We start from the raw sequence: 22018 nt of genomic DNA, 5'->3' as shown, positions 1-22018 counted from the left end.
TTTCACCGACTTGTACAAAGAAACTATTTATGTTAACTAACGTTTCATTTCTGTAATGGTGGGCTAATTATTAAATCCAGCCTTCTCGAAATGATTCTTCAATTGCCAGAATTAGAGCTCTAGCATGAATATTAAGTGAATTATTGTCATTATACTGCTTTGGCGGCCATCTTGAAAATAACAACTTTCCGGTGCTCTGATTCTCCTAGATTTTTAATATATCATTCTTGATGATAAATACTACAAAAAACAGTTGGGAAACCTTTTGTAAGAATTTTTGGGGTCAAACCATATATTGACCTGACAATTAAGTCTTAGGCATATTGTCTTTCAAACTAAATTCATTGTTTTTATGATCATCAAGCCACCAGTACTCTACTTTGTGTGTTATTTGTGTGGCGCTGCTGGGTTTATCAATGGACTTCACATTTTGGTTTGAACTGGCGTTGACTAAATGACTTAATTGTTACTGTAGTAATGAAGTTACCTATTATTCTGGCTGCTTGAGACAAAAACCTAACAACAGCACGTGTCGTTTATCTCAGAGCGTAGCATAGCAGCGCCACGAAGGCTATCTTTTTCACCTTTAAAAACATGAAGACATCGTTAGATGACATTAGGTTATGGAGCGATCTCAGGCCGCAATGTTGCGCTGCACAAATATCCGGATAGGCCACTAAATTAATGTCATGTACCGAAACGGTTTTCTTCATGTTTCTGCTAGCAGTTTTACTTACTCACTTGAACAAAGTGGAAAGATCGGATACAAACAAGTTGCTTTTCTTTTATTAAATATTGAATATACATCAGTTTACATGTAAAATAATTGTCGTTAATATAAGAAGACATGGTATGGGTGACAACAGTGCAGCACATATAACGTAGTCTGCTGAAATAGGAACACAACGCAATTATCCAACTCCTGCCTATTTGACAAGTTAGAGCTTTTGTTGTGTCTTGAAATGACTTGGAAGTCCAGTTTTGAACTTTCAAGGGTAAAGACAGCACAAAAATCTTTGCTTAACTTACAACCAGAGTTTCCAGGTAATCCAGAAAGATCTAGAAAGGTATTAGTCGGAAGTTCGGACTTTTTAAGACATTAGAATGAAATGTTTGATTTATGGTCAGTCACTTCGCTAATATCACAGGAAAATAAACATTGGTATAAATAACTGTCCAAATTTGCTGGCAGTCGGACACAGCATGTAAAATTACAGTAGACTAATTTATTGTTTTTGTCCGAATTGTAGACCACGACGTTAGTATGTCATAAAAATGCTCATCTTCAAGCAAAAATGATAATTTTTAAAGTGAACGATCAACACAATGCTCCTTTTTTTTACAAGAATATTTTTGTTTGAAGATGAAGATTTATATAACTGATTGAATAGCGAAGGAAAATATATTGTAACCTACTGCTGATGTTAATAATTTTAAAATAATGCAGCAATCTTTTCAGACTCTTCAACAATGTTCTAAAGATCGCAAAAGCCTAAAGACTACAAGTTTCCCTTTTGGTGCATTGCCGAAGTGAGGAAAGCTGTCAGTTTTGTCGTGTTGTTGTTATTCCGACTCAGCAACATCAATTAGAATCGAAGGTCATAAATGGTTTGAAAGGCTTCAAGGTTGATCAGTTGATATAAGCTCGTTTTGAAAAATTAAGATATATCTAAAATGCGGAAAATTTTAAGTTCTCCATCAGCACTGAACCATTTATTAATTTCTCTAGTAATCGTCTTTATCATCGTCGTCATTTTCGGTATAAAGCACACATTGGTAAGGCCTTCCATACACTTCGAGATTAATTACTGATGTGTCAGCGAATGAGCAAGAGGGGATGAAGCATTTTTCTTTTTTCGGTATGAACTCGACAGTGTAGCACCAAGGAAAAGTGTCGTCTTCATCAGGAGTTCTGCAATAGTTTTCTGACAGGCCGGCACGGGCAATCAAATCTTCATCTCTGCAAAATTTGATCTAAATTAGGCTACTTGTACAACAATTAGACTTAAAACTTAATTATGAAAACTGAGTGCATCTTTATAATTTATTCCAACAATTTGTTTCTCAGCTTAGTGGATGCCTTCGTGGGATTAACGTCACTGGTTTTAATAGGCGGATCCGATCTAACATGGGACGAGCTTTAAATTGTTTGGTAATTTCTTACATCAAATGATTAATATCATTCAGGGTGCAATTGTGTTAACGAATTTACAATCTTGTTAAAATCCTTGCTTGTTGTTCAATGAAACGCCTAGTAAACCAACACATTGCCGTTATTATTTTCTGTTTTGTTATAAATGTTATGGCACATTCACTTTATATTGGCCTGTTTAGTATTTGTGACGGTCGTGAGACCACTCGGTATGCGACAACTCAGCAAGTGCTTCAACTCAGCAAGTAGCCTACGTTTCAGCTACTGCCAAGTCAGTAAATGCTTGCTCAACTCGGACTTGCTTGGTCTAAACTGATTTTGCTGACTTGTGACATGCTAAGCTTTGGCTTGCTCAGTTGTTACTTTTTCAACTTCATCCTTTACCAACTTCAGCCACTTGCTGAAATGTTGCTAGCTCAGTTGTCACTTGCTCAACTGTCATGTGTTCAGTTCACAACTGCTGACTTGTTGGAGACTCAGGTACAAATTATATCTAAATAAAAGTTCTGTTTTGTTATAAAGGTTATAGCATCTGGCAGTAGTTTTTTTCTGTTCTACCTTCCTTCTTTATTGTGTCAATTTGCCATTTCAAAATTCAATACTTGCTTTCGTATGACTGTTTGAATGAGAGAGTGCAGACTCGACGACCTCCTACACCATTTTAGGGCTATGGTCTTCCGCACTCTCTCATTGGATGCACTCTTTACGTTTTCGTTGTTGTTTTCTTTCATGTATGTTTTGTTTCGCATCCAAACAAAAATAAATGACCATCCATATTTATTTTATACCAGCCTGCCTACTGTTTGTGACATGTTTAAACTTCAGACAGAAGATTCTTGCTTTAAACTAAAACTCATTCTACTTTTCTTGTGCAGATAAACTATTACACGTTGACACCTCATACCAGATGACTTGGATTTAAGCTTAGATACTGTAAATACTGCTTAGTACTGTTAGATACTGGTTACTGTTAATGTTAGTACTGTTAGATACTGGTTAGATACTGTTAGATACTGTAATTTTAAAGTTTCCGCTTGTGAAAGTATCGATGTCTGCGTATTATTCCATCCACTAGGCACCGCTCGAGCGCTTATCCAACTAGTGTTATTCGAGGGTCTCACCAGCGGATTTTTCTAAGCGGCCGATTAAGCTTAATGTCTGATTAGTTAATCGAGAATTAGTTTTTGCAAAGTTTATCTGTGGATCACTAATCAGTGATTATAATTAGCGGATTGTGATTGGGGCATAAGACAAAAAAAGAGTCTGAGAGATAAGCAACTCCATCGGTTGATTTGCTGTGTCTGTGAATGATTCACTGTTAGTGCAGTATATTACACCTTAAATGCCGTTGTTTTAGTTGCAAGCCAGCAATAACCAATCTTACAACAACCAATTGATTTCCAAAAATGCAGTTAGGCCTACTTTATTTGAAAGATGATAAATGCAAGCTAGTTTATTTTTTCCAGATAAAGAGTTAGAAAAATAGTTTTGATTTGCTTGTTCTTTTCGTATACAATTTGGCTTACAAGCACAATGGCTGGTGATTTTCAAGCAGGATCAAGTGGGGCCTACACAAGTCAAGTAATTTACTTACGTATAGTTGTGAACCGTGGGGGATCTGGATGCCCATTTTTGACAAATTGCTCCTGATACAGTTTTGGCTATTCTACCTCGGTACTCCCTCGGACGATATGGATCTATACAGTCTGGAAGTCTAGGAGGAGTGGTTAACACCGGAATTGTTGTGGGTATCACAAAGAGAGCTGGTTATCAAAAACAAAATTAAATGTAACATCAAATGACATGATATTGACACAAAGAATGAGTTTAGTTTTTCAGAAAGCAATTTTAAAAAGTGAAGTATGCTTATATGTAAGTCTGTTTGCTTGTAAGGTTTAATTTTAAGTAGTAATTTGTACACTTCCACACAATGTTTCTTAATGTTTCTTTCTTAATCTTTTGATGGATTGCAGCAAAATTTTCACTGGCTACCTTTCCTCGACATTTTTGCATCTTTTTTTTACTGCTTTTGTGGTATATTTTCAATGTCTAACGTTGTTTTACAGTTAATAAATATCAAAAAGTATTTAAGCTTAATCTCGAAAGTAGGTCTATGCTGTCACATAAACCTCATAAACGAACAATATACGGTTAGCTGATAGAAAACACCAACAACTTTTAAATACCCCTTAAGATGAAGATCGTTACAAATAAATGCAAGTTTTGTACCTACCTCGGACATAGGGATCTATACAAGTCAAATTACAAAGAACTGTTTCCTTGACGTCTCCGAAACAAGTTCCTTCCCCGTATCCAGCTCCTCCAGAACAAACTCGCACTCTTGTTTTTGTGCCTTCCACCGCACAAGAGGTTGAACACGCAGACCAACTACCCCATGGATTCCAATTTGCATCTAACGTATTTGAACAGCTTTAGCACTTTTAAGAATTTTACAATTTTAAAATAAGTTAACAAGCGGATAAGAAAAGCATTGAATATTTGCCATCATCTTACGACGTTGAAACGATGTAAAGTGGCAACTTTTCTTGGTCGCGTTACTCACTTGAATTACAAACGGTGACGTTGCATCGGGTCCGAGAGTTCTGCGTGTTATGACAAACTGGTCCGGCTCTTTTTCCCTTGGGATTCCGACAGTGATTTTCCACAAAATTAATGGATGGATATTCAGTTGTATTTCTAAATTTGTACAATGCTTTGAATAATTACACTCCTGAAATATTCAAAGCGTTTTGTGATACGAGTAGGCTATAGCTACTTCTATTTTTTACGAGTAATACTTCTCATTATCCAACGCAAAATGTCAGTTTAGTATTTATGACTAGCCAACAGCGTGATTAGCCTTCTTGCTTTATAAAAGTGTACGACGCCTTTGTCACTGCAAACATGGCACGAACAAGAGCTTATCGTATTTGCACAAACAAGTGATGCAATATTGTAGGTACTGTAGGCGATTTATCGAAGTGTAGGAAATGAATCTAAAATCTAGATTAAAGTGGTAGACGTTCTTATTGATGAAACGTTGCAAAGCGTGGTAGGCACTTTAACCCTTAGGCGGTTGGGCTCCTGAAGTCTTTGCTCAGTTTGGGGGGGGCTGTCGATTCTTCTTATGCTTTAGGAGTGATATCTCTGTTATTTTTTAAGGCACGGATTCAAAATTTTGGATTCACTTTGTAAAAGTATTCACGCTGAGCATATTCAAAAATTAAAACTATGTGAATTTTAGAACTGCTCATATACGTTAAAATGTTGAGGTGACTTATGACTGTGATTGCAGCGTGAGTTTACACATTATTTTTTGGTAGAGTAATGAAGAACATGCATTGCAATGTTGTGATTAAATTTTTTTTACATAATTTTACATAAACAGTTAGGATTAACGAGACATGGGCCAAATTAATTACTTTCATCCAGCTGGTGGGAAAATTTTGAATAACAGAATATGAAATATTTCAGAGGATGTGCTGAGAAATGCATTATATCTCTCAATTTATAACTTTTAATCGCTCAAAATTTCAGCTCAATAGAGGTGAATAAAAGTTAGGAAAAGTCAAGAAATCTCGTAGTCGCAGCCTCAGTAGTTTTAGAGATACACTTGTTGATACAAAAAAGTTGAATTGACAGCCCCCCCCCCCCCCAACCTTCAAAGGGTTAACATAGGACAGTTTTCCGTGCGAACCAGCTACCAACATTGCGCCGCGGCGCATTGGTTAAGCAAGGTTTGACAATTTTCCTTATAAACTCAATTGATTACAGTCATTAAGATCCTTCTTGCACTCAGTTCAGTTGCAAAAGAAAAAAGAACATTAGCAGAGGTTGGGAATCGAACCCACACAATCGAAATGACTATTCCCTTACCCTAACCTTAGCCCATTAGGCCACGCTGCTTGTGGCGATACATTCACTTAATTTTCTTTGTATCAAAAATCTTTCGAGTAGATCGGTCAGAATATCACGTGCTGAGTCGCATGACTGAAATCAGCTGATTCGCAAGGAAAACTGTCCCATGTCAAAGGGTAGGCACTTTAACATGCAGATATCCAATCCAGCACGAACCAATCAGAAGCTACGCTGCTCATGACGTCATCAAGGTTGCGTTGAGAAAGAACCAAGGAAAAACGCAAATTCTAGCTAAATTAAGTCATCGCTTTGCCATCGGTTGGCTTGGCGCAGAGGGTTAGGGTGGTGGTAGGCTAGTCATTTCATTGACGTGGGTTTGATTCTCACCACTGCTATAGCTCTTTTTTCTTCTGTAATTACCGAACAAAGTTCAAAGTAATAATCAAGTCTCTGGCAGAATGCTGGAATGGTCACAATTGGACAGACAACGTAACTGGATATCTGCATGTTAAAGTGCCTACCATGTCAAAGTGCCTACCGCAAGGGCGTCAGCGACAGCATAGCTAGCGGCACATTGGAAATCGCAAGCTTCACGATAAAAGAAACTGGGGAACAAAGTGAAAGAAGATTTGCACAAATCCCTTAATGCTTGACTTCCAAACACAGTATGTGTGTGTGAGAGTGCGTATGCGTGTGTGTGTGATTGTGTGTGCACTTTGTGTTGCCAAAATGTAAATATCCGCGAGCAAGTACAACAGTTCCTTAGACAAGACTGCAGTTGCAAGAGTTGCAGTGACGTTCAATACGAATACGGGCAGTTTAAAACTAATGCCAGACGAGGGACAGTGATGGAAAGTTGTCAAATATTAAAACAAAAAATGAATTATTTCAGAAAATTACCTAGGAGAGTTAAGAGTTGCACCTGGGGTTGTAAAAATACATTTTGTGTAAAATACACATGTAAAATACAAGAAAAATACATCGACGAAAAAAATACATGTATGTTTCGTATTAAATTAAAACTTATTAAAAGCTCGCGTCATGCTCCGGCAACAGCGTAATGGCAGGGAGCATCCGCTCGCTACGCGAAGTTCTTGGTCCTTGTAGGTCAGTGCAGTGCCGGTCTTAGGGTTTTTCGGGCCCTGTGCGAAATATGCTTTTGCGGGCCCCAATGACAATAATCCAATTCAGTGGCGTAGCTAGGTACTTTGAAAGGGGAGGGGCGGCAGTAGCGGCGTGATCGCCAAAGACGACAACAGCGGCGGGGGGTCTGGGGGGCCTCCCCCAGAAAATTTTGAAAAATTACTTTGAATTTGGGACATTCTGAGAGCATGTTCAACAAAAATTTAGGTATGAGTATTATTGTGAAATGGTGCTGTCCGGTGGCATAGCAAAAGGATAAGATCATGCTTTCTTTGGCATTTTTCGGAAATAAAGCTGTCTCTACAGTATGTTGAGTCTGGATGCAACCTATTTCGTCCCCTGAAATCGTGTAACAAAATTAAATTTCGACTTATTTCGTCCCCTGAAAAGATCGAGAAATTTTGAAATGTTTGCGGCAACTCCGATCAGCGATTTCGGCTATGTCGTTTTTTTTTCTCGATCTTTTCAGGGTACGAAATATTCAGGCGACGAAATAGGTTGAATTCGTTGAGTCTCCATGCTTTCTTGTTGCGAATTCCTTTGCTGAATTCACTTGTTGAATTTTTCCTTTGAAAATGACAAAATTACTGCATTTTCTGAGTAAATTGCGGGCCCCCTAATTTGCGGGCCCTGTGCGATCGCACGGTTTGCACATCCCAAAGATCGGCACTGGTCAGTGGTTCCCAAACTCATTGTCGCGACCCAAACGAGGATCGCGAGGATGCTTCTGAGGGTCGCGGAATGGTAGGCCTACATAACAACGTATACGAATGAGGACTTTTACACAATCCAACCATTCCAACTGCGGATTTTAGAGCCCTGTATATTCTTTTTTATCAACGTTTAGTGATTGTACTTAATACCTTACTTGCAATCGCCTTATAGTCTTCTACATGTGTAATGTTTATATGTTTATCATCGACTTGGCTGAGGGTGGCTGCTTGACTCGAAGACCGTCATGGTCACTTCGCAGCTTCCCGCTGTGATTTACTTCAAAGATGCAGTGTACATTTGTATTTTTCTTTGTTTCAATTGTGTTTGTTAAGCGTGCTGCATCATTTAATGATTTTGCTGTTATAATATTGCACAACAAAATAAACCAATCAATCAATCAATACAGATATTATATATTGTGATGTCACAGGCGATCTAGGTCACAATTAGATCATTGTTCTATTGCGGACATGTGTAACCGCCCACCACGTTGTTCTGAGTGGCCCGCGTGGTAGGCTACTCAGCATAATGTTAGTTCACTTACATCAAAGCAAGTTTAAGGTTTAGGGGGTTTATGTAGAGCTGAAGCTTTGTGATGTAAGAATGCTGCCTTGCAATTTCGCAATGCGAGGTTAGCACTTAGAAGCTGTATGGAGTTGTACAGTACCTACGAAACTGTACAGTACGTAGCTAGAGATTTGTTGGTGCTAATTGCTAAATAGGTGCTGTTGGATTTGATTTCAGCTTAAGTCTCGTAGGCTACTTGCAAGTAGACATAATTTTCACTGTAAGTAAAAGCATCATCACGGTAAGTAGCCTGGACAAAATTTTCGGTTTATTTAGTTATAAAATACGAAAAATACATGTATTTTACATTTGTATTTTAAGCACAACCAAAAATACAGTATTTTTACAACCCTAGTTGCACCACATTTTAAAACATGTAGGACATCATGTTAAATGGTAAAAGTAATGCTGATAAAAAAAGTGCTGCCAAATGTTTGTTAAATTTCCAGCCCAAATGCTAGTTTTAGAAATTTAAAGAATTTTCACAAAAATTAAAACCAAATTGCCAAAATCTAATATCGCTGGCTAGCTGATAAATTTACCAACGCGTGGATGATTCTTTCTAATAAGTTCCATCTTTCTAATAATCTTACTTTCTAATGAGATATGGCGCTATCCCTGTCAAGTGAGAAGTTTAATATTTCGTCTCTACAATCTTACATAAAAAAAATAAAAATAACCTATTAGACATCTTTACAAGGAATCGTTCTTTGACCAGTTCAGTTTTTTTTTTTTTTTTGCAATTCTAAAAATGTCTAACTATGAAAATAATGCTTTTGTAATGTTTGCATACGTTGAACAATGCAAACACTAGCTAGCTAAGTTGTAGCCCACTAATACCCACGTTGTCGTATCCGTCCAGTTTAAGCATGTCCTTCCGTATTTGTCGACATTTATCGTACCATGGTATGACGATGGGTTCAATCTATCGAAACATTCACCACCTGGATCTACAAAGAGATTTGAAAAGTTTTTTTAAAATCCAGGATTCTGGAATCGGACAAAGAATCGAAAATATTACTGTAAAATAATTAAAACTCCGAATTTTGATTTTTATTGGTTAGACACCGACTTGAGTATTGCAGTACAGTATTTTAAAGTTTACAAATTTTCTTATACAAATGCAAAAATCATTGCAAAAGCAAAAATCATTGCAAAAAAATATCGTTTTGTCCCGACACATGGCAAAATTTTAAATGGAGCTAGTGTAATAAAATTGATATTTTCAGTGAAATATACTGCACATTTTGTTATACAGTGCTCGTTGTTTAAATCACACAGTGTTTTAAAAGATTAAATGCTTTTACAATGACACCATCATCAAACTCCATCAGCATACCATTTAGTTACAGCAAATACGTATTTTTAACATTAAGCTAAACACAACGTTGATATTATTTTGCGTTTGTTCACATCATTGTGACAATATACCTTATAGGCTGCAATTGTACATACAGCAATACAAACAAGCCCCAGCTTGTATGCAAAGAATGCAAGTCTACTGTTTGTGTCTCATCTAGAGCAGGGGTTGTCAAACTTTTTTGCATGCGGCCACGTTGGCACAAAGGAAAGCTTTGGCGGGCCGCACTAGTAACATTTTAAATAGGTTGAATTTTATGCTTAAAATACGCATTTTGTACCCAATATCGCATTATACTATTGGTATAATGCGATATTTATCCAAGAATACCGCAGCAACTAATATAATCAAACTACACTACTGCCAGCTGGTGATGGGCCGCCAGTTGGTGACCCTTGATCAAGCGAATTTTTCACTTAAAAGCCGTTTATTGAACTTATAAGCCTCCTCTTCTTAGTTCGATGTAGTCTGGTCAAATAAGCGTCGTGTTACTCACATAGAGGACATGTTATTCCTGAGTTAAATGGAGCCACCTCGAAAGCATTTCCCACACAATCTCCAAGACCTACGACTCCAACACACCATCTAACTCTTGTCCTGAATCCAATGCCGCACTCTTTAGTGCTGGCACTCCAGGGCTGCCAAACGTGCCACCGATCTGAAACTACAAAACAAGGCACTTGAAATAAAGTTTACTTAGTAAAATAATATAACATTTAAAACTGCACTACGTTAATCTTTGCATTACCAATCGTTTTTCTAGTATCAATTAACATCTCAAAACAATAGCCTATAACTATGGGCAGGAATTCATACAATTCTAATTCTACTTCTATGAATCTCTGATTGTAGGAAAGAAAACAATAAATTTGCTCTGATACTATGCAAAAGCGAGACTGAAAACTAATTGGGTTGCATAACATCATTCCAACTAAATATGTAGACATCAAAGCAAAAACAGAGCAAACTTAAGTCTTTGACTCACCACGTTTTGTGTTACATAAAAATAAAATAAATCATCTAATTGAAGACATTTAAAGTCTAATGCAACCTAGGGATAAATTAACTGAACTCTGCACATAAGCAACCAAGATATTTTTGTTTGTAAAAACTTCATAGCTAAACAATGATAAACTAATGGAAAATGCTTAAACATTATAATAGCAGTTTTGGCCAACTTACACACGCAAATCGGTTCATCCTCACAATGTTCTCCTTCATAGTAGTTTCCGGGACAACTTAGGGTTACGTTGTCCTCGTAAGTAATGCAAAATCGTTTTCTGTAGATATGTTACAATCATTAGGTTAATTTAAGCCCGATTGATACGAAGCTCGGTAGTGAGACTTTTGATTTTGAAGTCGAAAATCAGGTTTAGATCCGGTAGATTTTGCATCCACAATGTTTGGTTAGAATCCGGTGCTTATCAAATTGTGGTTGTTCTAAATTTTTATGGAACTGCATTTAGACCACCCAAAACTGCTGTTCTTCCTGTTCCAGATTTCTAACCACAGTTTGTTTCAATTAAAACTGAACTGTAGCTAAAAATCAGGTTTCAATCCGGTAGATTTTATATCCACAATGTTTAGTTGGGTGCAAAGTAAATTTGTTCAGTACGTACCTTTGTCGCCAACCTGGACCACAGGTCTTGTCACATGCAGACCAAGCTCCCCATTCTGCCCATCCGTACGGCTCCATGCTTGGCAAGGAAGGAATGGGGAGTTTTTTCTCTAGTTTAACAATCATACATTAATACATGTGAAAATAATGTATGGTTAGTTGTTGGTATCATAAGCGGAGCGTTTAAGGGGCACGAGGTACGTAGGCCTACCCCACAGTCATTTTGAAATTGCAGTAATTGTTTATTAAAATAAGTTTTAACAAACTTAGGTTAAAATTGGATAACTAAACTAGGGTGGGGCTGAATGCAAAGCGTCCGAAGACGAGGCTTAGCATATAGAAACACCAACACGACTGATTTGAATATACACACGAACAAGGTACCAGTTTGATTGCAAATAGAAATGTTGCAGTATTCCCAACGATTTGTATTGTTTGTTGTAAAACACCACGGTCTACTCTTCATGTCAGGGTTTCTGCAGAAATTCATTTCCATGTCCGAGCCAGTGAGTAATGATGAAGTCCTGATAAAAAAAAATACATCATCGTGATATACAAATTGTTTGCAACTTCATACTACGAAATATTTTCAAAAATGTACTGAAGTTTTTCTAGCATTTGACGTGGCAATTTAAACTTTATAATAACCTATTGAGTTTAAAAATAACTTTCTGGGCCGCGTAGAAGAACTAGTTGACTTAGGGGCGTAACTGCAATGGAGAAAACCGTTGTCGCCATTGCAAACTAAATAAACTACAATGATTGAACTTTTCATTGCAAATTTTTGACAAGAAACAGCACAAGGGGGATTTTATATTACTTTTCTTTTGACACAAACAGCTAGCTGTACTACTGTACGTTTTGTTTTACGTCATCAGTTTTTTTAATCATTTTCACGTTCCTAATAGAAAACAATCAAAAGCAGCACTTTATTGATGAATTTTGTCATCTAATAATTATGATACGTTGTACCGCAAAAACTTTCGCACAGGAACCATTTCGACTCTTGCTATCTTTAGTATTCATACAGTATGCTTTTCTTTGTTTTATGACTCATCAAAGTGATTGCTTTACACTACAGTGTACGGTTACATCAACAAGCCAAAATCGCTTGTCAAAATTTTATATCATAATTGCTGAGAAGTATGTCACCAAGAACATTTCCTAACAACAATCATGTTTTATTTTGCGCCCACTGCGACAACATGTTAGTTCTTATCTGAGTTCGTTTTTAAGATGTGTCTTACATGGAGTGCTCATGAGGTGTTTGGCTGGACCACATTTGGCATCCTGTTCCGGATTCAGTTACATTCATATTTCCCCGATAGGCCGCACCATAATCTACAATGCTTCGACAAGATTTAGTCTTTTTAACTCCTCGCTTATTTCCACAGTTGAATATTTTGCGTATTTGTCGCTTGTCGCCGCTTGAGAGAGCCCATTCGTTAAGCAAAAATTCTTTTCCTGTGCGACTGAAAATGAATAAGTGAAAGAGCAAGTGTTAGTCAGCTGTAACAAGATTTATCTAAACTTTCCTTCAAAAAAATGAAAGAAATCCAATTACTTGAACAAAATCGAAGACCCAGAGAATAATGATCAATGGGAAGTAGGCCTACTATAAACAAACCAAAAAGTATATTATCACGCTACACCAAATATATGATACTTTAACATTTTGAATTAAATACACATTATAAACTATTTGAATTGCTGCGGTAAACTTTTTGAACAGTATAAAAACCTACTTGTCATAGACAGTAGGGCGACCATGTGCAGAGAATTCGTAAGGTCCAAAATTAGTAACAGAAGAATAATCAAAGCTTGAGTTAGTGATGTCCGTTATGTTTGATTTCAGTTTTAAGGCCATTCGAACTTTATCTAAAAATAAGCCAGTATTACATTAAATCACTTTGCATAGTCTTCTCCCCAGTCGAGTGGTGAGAGTCTCAATACAATTCTCGAAGGCCATCTGCTCGACACCACTAAAAGCATGCACGAAGACTGGCCTGCTCGCCTTTTGCTCCACTTCTAAACTTGCTCTACGCCAATTTAAACCTTTAGTCTGAATACGACAAAATAAACTTTGGAAACGTCATTACACTCCCCATGCACATGACTAGAAAACTGTGTTCAGGAAGCTCGTTAAACGCTGCTATCCCCACAGCAAACCCGCAGCATTAGGCTGAAACAGCTCGCTTGTATTTACAGTTGTAAAATAAACTTTAGAATATTAACATTAAATGATTTACACATCCACCCAGTAGTTCGCTGTAGAATCGCAACGTATCACAAAATCATCGTTTGGTAGTAGGCTATAACTTTTTGGCGTAACTTGTACAATTTATTTATGACATCAAAAGTAGTTACTAGTTCACTTTTTTAACTAATTTTAGTTTAATTCTAATTTTAATTATTTAATTTATTAATTAATTTAATAATGTTTTAAGTAACTTTGATGTAATTCGCTCTGCTAGGCTTTTGTTTGGCATTGAGCACTTGTCATAGTATTAACAGCATTTATTGTTTAGTTTAGTTATGATGTAGTATCATTGCAGTTCTCAGTTGACAATGTAGAGTATTTTCTGCTACGTTTTCTTTTGCAAAGTGCTTTTTTTATATCTTAAATTATTTTAAAGGTTTTCTTGGTAAGCATTCATCTACTTGCAATCATCATCTTGGCGTCCTCGTCGCAGAGTGTGGTGATAATCACTATATCAACGTGTTCAATATGAAGTCTTGAAAGTGAAACAAAAGCTGTATAATTATCCAAAATGGACCAGAACTTTTTACTTTCAACAGTCTTTACGCTTTGAAAGGTCGACACTTAGTTTTAAATGTGACAACAATTGGTCTGATTCAATCGTTACACAAGTCCTACTGTTCCTATAACTTTCAATGTTTTGGAATTCATGCTTATTTGAATTTTTCTTATTTTTACCATTAGGTAGGTTAATGCGGCTTCGTTATATCTTTGACGTCAAATCATAAGTAATATTTTACCGTACAAAATAAGTCTACAATTATTGTTAATAGGTCTACAATTCCCCCTTTCCCCTTGTTGTACTACCACGTTTGGATTTGTATGCAATACCCAACGAATAGGTACAACACTAGCATCAGCATATGAAAGATTTATTTCAATCTATACATCATTACACCCCACTTACCACCACCAATCATATTTCGTCTTTTAAAAGAAATATACTGATCCCGGTCGCTCCTCAAAGATTCCCTGAAGAAACCGAAAGCTGACATGATCGCGCGCAATACTTTTCCCACCGTATTGCAACCACGAATCTGTTTAGGGCAATTACATTATTAGTTTCCTAATGCTGAATTGTGAATCAACTGTGATTAAACTTTGTGAGTTTTGTCACGAGAATATAGAACTGATCATGTTTATGTTAGTCCATACTGCTACGTTTCTTACTAGTGACACAAAAGCTTAGCTAAGTATCATTATCAATATGCTGTTAATGATACTTAAGCTAAGATTTAGGTATAGACTAACGTAAACATGATCAGTTGTATATTCTCGTAAAAATACAGCATAGTTTAGACAGTCCAGAACAATTTTGTTTTGCCAAAATGACAACAACCGTATTCCATCTTATAAAAGGATACTTCAATAGAAACTAAACAAAATCGTTAAAAAATAATAAGTCGATACCAATTCAACCTAATGTAGGCTACGTTTTGAGTCAAAAGGAAACGAAATTGTGTTTCGTTTTGAAATAACTCAATTCTAGCAAACATGAACATTTTTTATGGCTTAAAGTCTCTCTTCTTTGAATAAAATTCTCTATTTAAAGATTGTTGTGCATTTCAATTTCGCGTCGTGTTGACAACAAACCGAAATTGCTTTGACTTACGAAAAAAGCATAAAAAGCTCTTTACTAACAAAACAAAAAACAATTAAGACGAAACGAAACCAATACAAGAGTATTTGGGTTGGAAGCGCAATACTTTGACATATTTCCAAAATGCTCGTTATATCAAATAGCTAGCTCTGACCTTAATAAGATATTTAAAAAAAAAACAACTTTATATTGTATGTCGTAGTTGTAGATTGTTTCGACCGTTTATCAGTAGATAAGCTCAGTTCAGTTGTTTTTTTATTTCTGACCATCATATCAAAACAATACACGTCAACATAGCAAAAGTCAAGAAAAAGGTAGAAGCGACAAAACGCGAACGTTAAAACGTGCTTGTGATCGAAGTAAGTTATTGAGTTGAAAAAAATTTGGCACGGTCGCAACACCTTCAGAAAAAATTAAGGTATAAAGGAAAAATAAAAAATGTTACAAAAAAAATAAACATATATAGGCTATAACTTTATTAGTCTACATAACTTTAGCTGATATATTGAAGATTTGTATGGACAGTTGCTATGAAGATCGGCCATGGTGCGTTATCAAGAGTGCTGATGGTCGTAAGGGGAACACGTCTTGATGCGTTTAGCTCATAGCAAAGAGCAAGGCAGGCAAAGAAAACCCCACAAAGAAATCCTACCACGGGCAAAGCCATTTCAAGCGCAACGCACCAGGCCTTGCACGACTCACAAAATAGATAGGCTATAACTTGACGACATGAAACAATGACAAAAAACAAATAAAACAAACTAGCAAAAAACAACATCATCATCTTGCGGAAATTCAATTAAACCCAGGGAAGTTATGTCTTAAAGATATCAAGCGTGCTTTGATAAAAGTTGCGTTGATAAAGCGATAATTTTAGACCCCTGTCAGCTAAACTCGCCACTTCCACACCGATCCAACGTTGGCTAACGTTGAATTAATGCAAAAATGACAGCTCATCTTAAGTTTCTTTGTAATCATATATTTACTTGTTTATTTGCTACTGTGAGATAATGGTGCCAATTTGTTGACTCTATGGATGGCCTACCATTCTCAATGCTTTACAACAAAACTCTATGTCTTATTGGTATTCTATGTGATGTACTAAAAAGTAGCAAATTAGAATCCAGGCTATCTTCAAAGATATTTATTCACGAGCATCATCTTACAGTGCGAATTGTGTTTTTTCTTCGCCCAAGGAAGTATGTGCAGGCATCTTTCTGTTTAGCATTTGCAAACCTGATAATGCTCGTGTCGCCAACTTTTGCTGGCACAAATTTTACACAAGTCTGAGAAAATATGGAACTAATCGCTCGTTGGATATTTTCCACTTGTTTGGAATTATTCACTGAAACAAAAAATATTACAAAGTCAGCTTATAAAGCCGTGCATGGATTGAAAAATTGAATAAAATTTCCTAGTTGAAAAAAGAAAAAACCGTTGAAAACTCAAATGGCATTAGCAGGAAATATAAAACAAGTCTCTAAGCAATTCAATGAAACTAGCAACAACACAAAAAATAAATTGTTGAGGTATGAAACAAAATATGGCTAATAGATGAAATCTACCACACATGCTCATTTTGTTGTGTAGACCAGCGGTTCACAAAGTGGACGATATAGCCCCTTGTGGAAAAATTTTAAATTGGTGGGTGCAAAAAAGTTAAAAGGTGTAATTGGGATGGTGAACAGGTGAAACCATTTATCAACTATATTCGATGATAAATTTGCTACCTAGGTGTTACCTTACTAAGATTTTGCCAAATTGCGCGAACCTTTGTAAAGGCCACGCATCACATTGAACAGTAAACCACTCAATTTATGTTTGGTCGTGGAATAGCTTTATACATTTTTAAAAGAGGGCGGAGAGTTTGCACCTACGAAGTAAAATTTTAGAAAACGCTGTAGTTTTATCATTCTTTTTGTCGTCATAGCCTATGTATAAAAATTAAACGCACTATTGATTGTTCAAAAATAAACGTTGACGAAACACTTACATAAGGCTTTAGTAAAAAAGTAAGGAATCCAATAAAATCCATCTGGTCCAAGAGAATTATTCCATCGTAAAATGCTAGGTGGTGATGCTTTTGCCAAGCCCTTTTGATAACTTCCAATATCACCATGCTCTTCCAGCATTTGAACTTGTTCACCTAAAGACAATTGACCTTGCGAATCTTCTACTTTGTTGCTTCAGTAGGTATCTTAAGTAACTTTACAGGTAATTTCAAGATAGGCTAAAGAAATGGATCAAAATTAAATATCACGAGCCAAAAAAAGCAGTTCTCAAAAGTTAAGTTTTATTTGTAGTTAAGTTTTATTTGTAGGATAACCTAATTGAAGTTATAAAAATGTGCAATCGTAGAGCACTTCGGGAAAATCGTTAGAGATTGGACCTGATTTGAATAAAACAAATCGGCTTGCATAAAGACGTCAACTACATTTTTAAGATTGAGGTGTACCGTAAAGCAGTTGTTCATTTCTTAGCTGCAAAAACTTGTGCAACGACGTGCCGTGTCAACACCATCTCGGTCACTCTCCTACCCGAAATTCGCTGACAGATCTCTATATTTGTGGTACTAGAAATTAAAATGTTTCTTAAACCATGGGACGGTTCGAAGTTGGCACTGACCCAGACAGCAAAGCAACCATTTTTTACATTGATTCAACGTCTGACGGCATTGAATCAATATAAAAAATGGTTGATTTGCTGTCTGGGGAAAACGTTGGGTCTTGTCCAAAAATTCTTTATACTTGACCGGAAAAAACTTGTTTTCATCATTGCAGCAAAAATTAAATTCTTTCACGTTATAAGAATGGTTCACAGGCAGGCAATGCACTATAAGTTGTATTCATTCAGAGTCTGCTAACAATAAGCTGATTTGCTTTAGTGTTCATTCTTTAATTTGTTTTATTCATTAAACTTAGATCAATGTTGTGCTTTATACACGAATTATAAATTCGTACCAAAAACATTCGACTTTTTAACAATCTTTCAAAAATCTATTCGGTCTTTGAGTTCATAACAATACAAAGGGTTGTAAAGTATAATTCAAAAAATTAAAAGACCTATGCTTCCGTGAACAGGCCAAAACTCTACAACTCAACATTGCTACTGCTCTGCATTGTGAGTCCACGCCGTGGGTTATGCACTTACAGTTATTGAGTTTTCATTCTCGGGTTTTCGTTCCAATATTATCAATCACAAATAAGGTAATTTAATGTAGAAATGGCGAAAAACAACTTCAAAAATTACCCTCATTTAAGCCTGCAAGACAAAGTTATAGGAACGATAACATTAATTTTTGCAGCTTGAGAAAAAATACCGGTACGCATATACCGCTCTATGGGTACAGCAGTTTACTGAAACAAAGTTAAAATCACAGATGGAGGCTTCAAACTTCAACAACTGTGATCAGGTCTTTTGACTGTAAGTGCTCTAAGCTTCTGCAATTATGCAAACTGTTAAAAGTGTTAAATCTCAGATGTTTGAACGGTAAAAATACCACAATCAATTGTGCAGTTTTTTTTAACTTACTTGTGTACATGGTGCTTTTATACCATACATCTTGGCCTGGCGTCATTGGCAAACATTTGCATATTTCACAATCATTTTCATCCAAAATATTTCCTTTAATACAACTGTAGCAATCTGGATGTAATACTGGGCAGTCTTCTTTTCCTGTACAAATATTGCCAGATTATACAAAAACGTGTTAAAGTGTGTTTGTTTTCGTTAGTTAACTCTTTATAACACATACAGAAATGTGTCAAAAGTATGAAGAAATCAGTTCATACCTAAGATAGCGTACTAAAGACGTGACGAATTTTCATGTAAATTTTTTAAATAGCTTAATAGATCTACTCTACAATAGGGGTCCGCTAATAATTTTGGGCACTACCCTAGAAATACTTCTAAATCATCGCGACCCACACATTTCAGGAGAATTAGACCACATAATTCTATGCAACATGCTTAGCAATTGAACATCCATTTTAAAACTACAATTGACAGTAGCAACTTTTTTGTACAAAATTGTATGGAACGTAACACATCAAAGATTTAGAGATATATATTCAATATTAATGGCTCTGTGTTTATAGAACATAACAAGTCCTTTCGAGGTCAACTTGAGAGACGGCAACAAATTAGTGTTTGAAATTTTTAGCAACATCAGCGCTTCAATGCACATTACTGGAAGTTTGCATTGTTGGAATGTCACATTATAGGCTATGTTTGCTATTTTGTAAACTGTGATTTTCTGATGACCAAGAAGTCAACATAATTATCAAAGGTAGTTAAGTTGTAATTTCATTGACACTGACCATTGCCAGTTTTGTGATTTTGTTGTTCTTTTAGTTAGTTTCGATCATTATTGCTGTTTAGGGCTTCAGCAATGGTTTTCAACCGGGGTTCCGCGGAACCCTAAGGTTCCGCCAGTAAGTTTTGGGGTTCCGCAAGTTTACATTCAAATCCGAGAGTCTATTTTATTATTATATGCATATTGTTTAAATATAATCAAATATTGATTAGGTTTGCCACTATTAATAAATTTGCTACACTTTAACACGTTTGCTGCGATCCCGAATTTTCGTTGTTTTCTTGTGGTGCAATTACCTTTAACTTTCTGCTTTCCCGCCAAATTTCGTCGACATGTTTTCTTCGCTTCAAGGAGTTCTTTCAGACAGTTTAATCGTTTGTAGGCCTACACCGGTGGGTCAAATCGCCGTGAACGTGTTAGAGATCATCACATGAGTATTTTGATTTAATTTTATTAATCAAACGATGTTTTTGCATAAGGCAATTAAATTATTGAACAGGGGTTCCTCGAGCTTTTGGAATGTTTCATTGGGTTTCGTTCCACCAAAAAGGTTGAAAACCACTGGGCTACAGTGATTATGTTTCACTGATGGCATATCTGCTAAACGCTTCGACATTAACATTACAAGAATAATTATTTTCTGTATAACAAACAATTTTGCAAACGCGATGAGTATATTTAGAGTAAGTTGATATTAATTTGCGACACAAAGTAGAAAGTGGTGCGACCAGTAGATACGCAAGGAAGGAGGCTTTGAGGTTAACCCTTTTATTGAGCTTGATATTTTTATTGTTTTATTGCACATCATCAATTTATTTTAATGGGTTATCCTCTAATTTTTTTCACCGATACAAGTTATGAATGATTTTTGTAAATTGAGCTCAGTAAGCACGTATTTTTGTTGTGATAGATATAGCAATCCATGGCCAAAAAATTGCCTATGACGGAACAAAAAACTAACTGAAAAGCTGCAATAAAAATTTCCAAATGTTTTTGATTGCTTTAAGCCTAAGGTATGCTTTTGTTGTTTCAAACCTTGAAGCAAAAGTTGGCTATCCAAACATTTTGTAGGCATCAGTTCAACCATTTCTTGGGACAGCTCGCTAACATGGGAAACTGCAGTTTCACGTTGAAACGTTTTTAAAACAAAGTTTAAAACAATTTTTTACTCCCCCTCATGAAAATGTCTTGCCGGTGCGCCACTGCGCGCGACCAATAATTTGCGGACACTTGTTATACCACCTTAACAATAGGAAATGTCAAAACAGACATCTTTTAAGCTTAAACCTAACTAAGTACATTGGCTATAACATAAACTTAAAGCCCTACAGGCAATAAAATATCAGTTGCCATTTTGAGTTTTGCGTTACATTTTATTCTTGTAAAACTGTTTTATGCTTAGGTTCTACGTTTCAATTTAGTTTGCCTAAAAATTTTATTGTCGTATCCACTAAGCTACGTACCTTGAGTTATTACTAGTAATGAACTGACACATAAGAAAGCAAAGATCTTCATAGCAAGCATTCCTGTGAGGACACTTAGTCTTTATCACATCAATGAAAAGTTAACAAAACCACAACCAACAACCTTACACTTGCGAATGGCAGACTAGGTTGGAATAAAAAGTAAGTTTAGATAAACGTTTGTTGTACTGTATTAGTAGTGCGTTGAACACACAATTTCATGCACACGTAATTTCCTATTTATACGTTTTCAACTTCCTGCTTCCTTTTCCCAGAATTTATACCTAGGTTACTTTTTATAAGTAGGCTACAGTAAGCTATTGTGATGACCGTGGGCATTGTAAAAACAATCATGTAAAACAAAACGAACAAATTTTCATAGAGTTAGATCAGGGGTTCTTAACCTGGAGTTTGCAAACTCTCAGGGGTTCACAAGGAAATTTCTAGGGATATTTGGATGGCAGTTAAGTTTTCATATGTTACCATTGTTTAATATCCTATACTAGAAATAATGATATTCCCCAGTACTTACCTGTGTGAGCAAGGATTTTCAACGCTGTTAAACATAAAAAGCAAACTTCTATCACAGCTTAAGATGGAGCATGACTTACGTTTGTGTCTCTTTAATACCACACCTACAACTGAGAAACTTATTTGCAACAAACAGGCAGAGCCTTCGCACTAAAATTCAAGATAAAGTGCTTGAAATAACTTAAATACTTTTACATTCTTTGCAATACCATTACAATTTGTTAGTTATTACTGTTAGTTAATATGCTTACCACTTAATAATGAAGTCTTAATTCAAACAAAAGACCATTAATTTGGTGTCAGCTTATTTGGGGTTCGGGTTGATTCTTTTACGACTCAAGGGGTAGCCTACTTAATGAGAAAAAGGTCCTGGAATAGGATTTGATCCAGGAATATGCATTAAAGTCTGATTGAAGCGTTAATACCGCAAATATTTC

The 22018-nt window shown here is 36.1% G+C and overlaps 1 protein-coding gene across 1 annotated transcript; it reads right to left on the bottom strand.

The window, feature by feature from the left end:
* Positions 1-783: 783 nt before the first annotated feature.
* On the bottom strand, positions 784-21180 carry LOC145769333 (hepatocyte growth factor-like). Its single transcript, XM_082580942.1, has 16 exons — positions 21051-21180; positions 18804-18947; positions 17266-17418; positions 16439-16617; positions 14580-14709; positions 13158-13290; positions 12660-12884; positions 11797-11936; positions 11414-11522; positions 10977-11074; positions 10291-10458; positions 9279-9384; positions 4716-4849; positions 4386-4565; positions 3747-3915; positions 784-1960 (listed from the first exon to the last, which is right to left on the bottom strand). The coding sequence occupies exons 1-16, from the start codon at positions 21109-21111 to the stop codon at positions 1726-1728; spliced, it is 2364 nt and encodes a 787-aa protein (XP_082437068.1). The 5' UTR covers positions 21112-21180; the 3' UTR covers positions 784-1725.
* Positions 21181-22018: the final 838 nt, after the last annotated feature.

Source organism: Aplidium turbinatum, chromosome 4 (assembly GCF_918807975.1).
Source record: "Aplidium turbinatum chromosome 4, kaAplTurb1.1, whole genome shotgun sequence".
NCBI lineage: Eukaryota > Metazoa > Chordata > Ascidiacea > Aplousobranchia > Polyclinidae > Aplidium > Aplidium turbinatum.
This window is presented reverse-complemented; position numbering and strand designations above follow the sequence as displayed.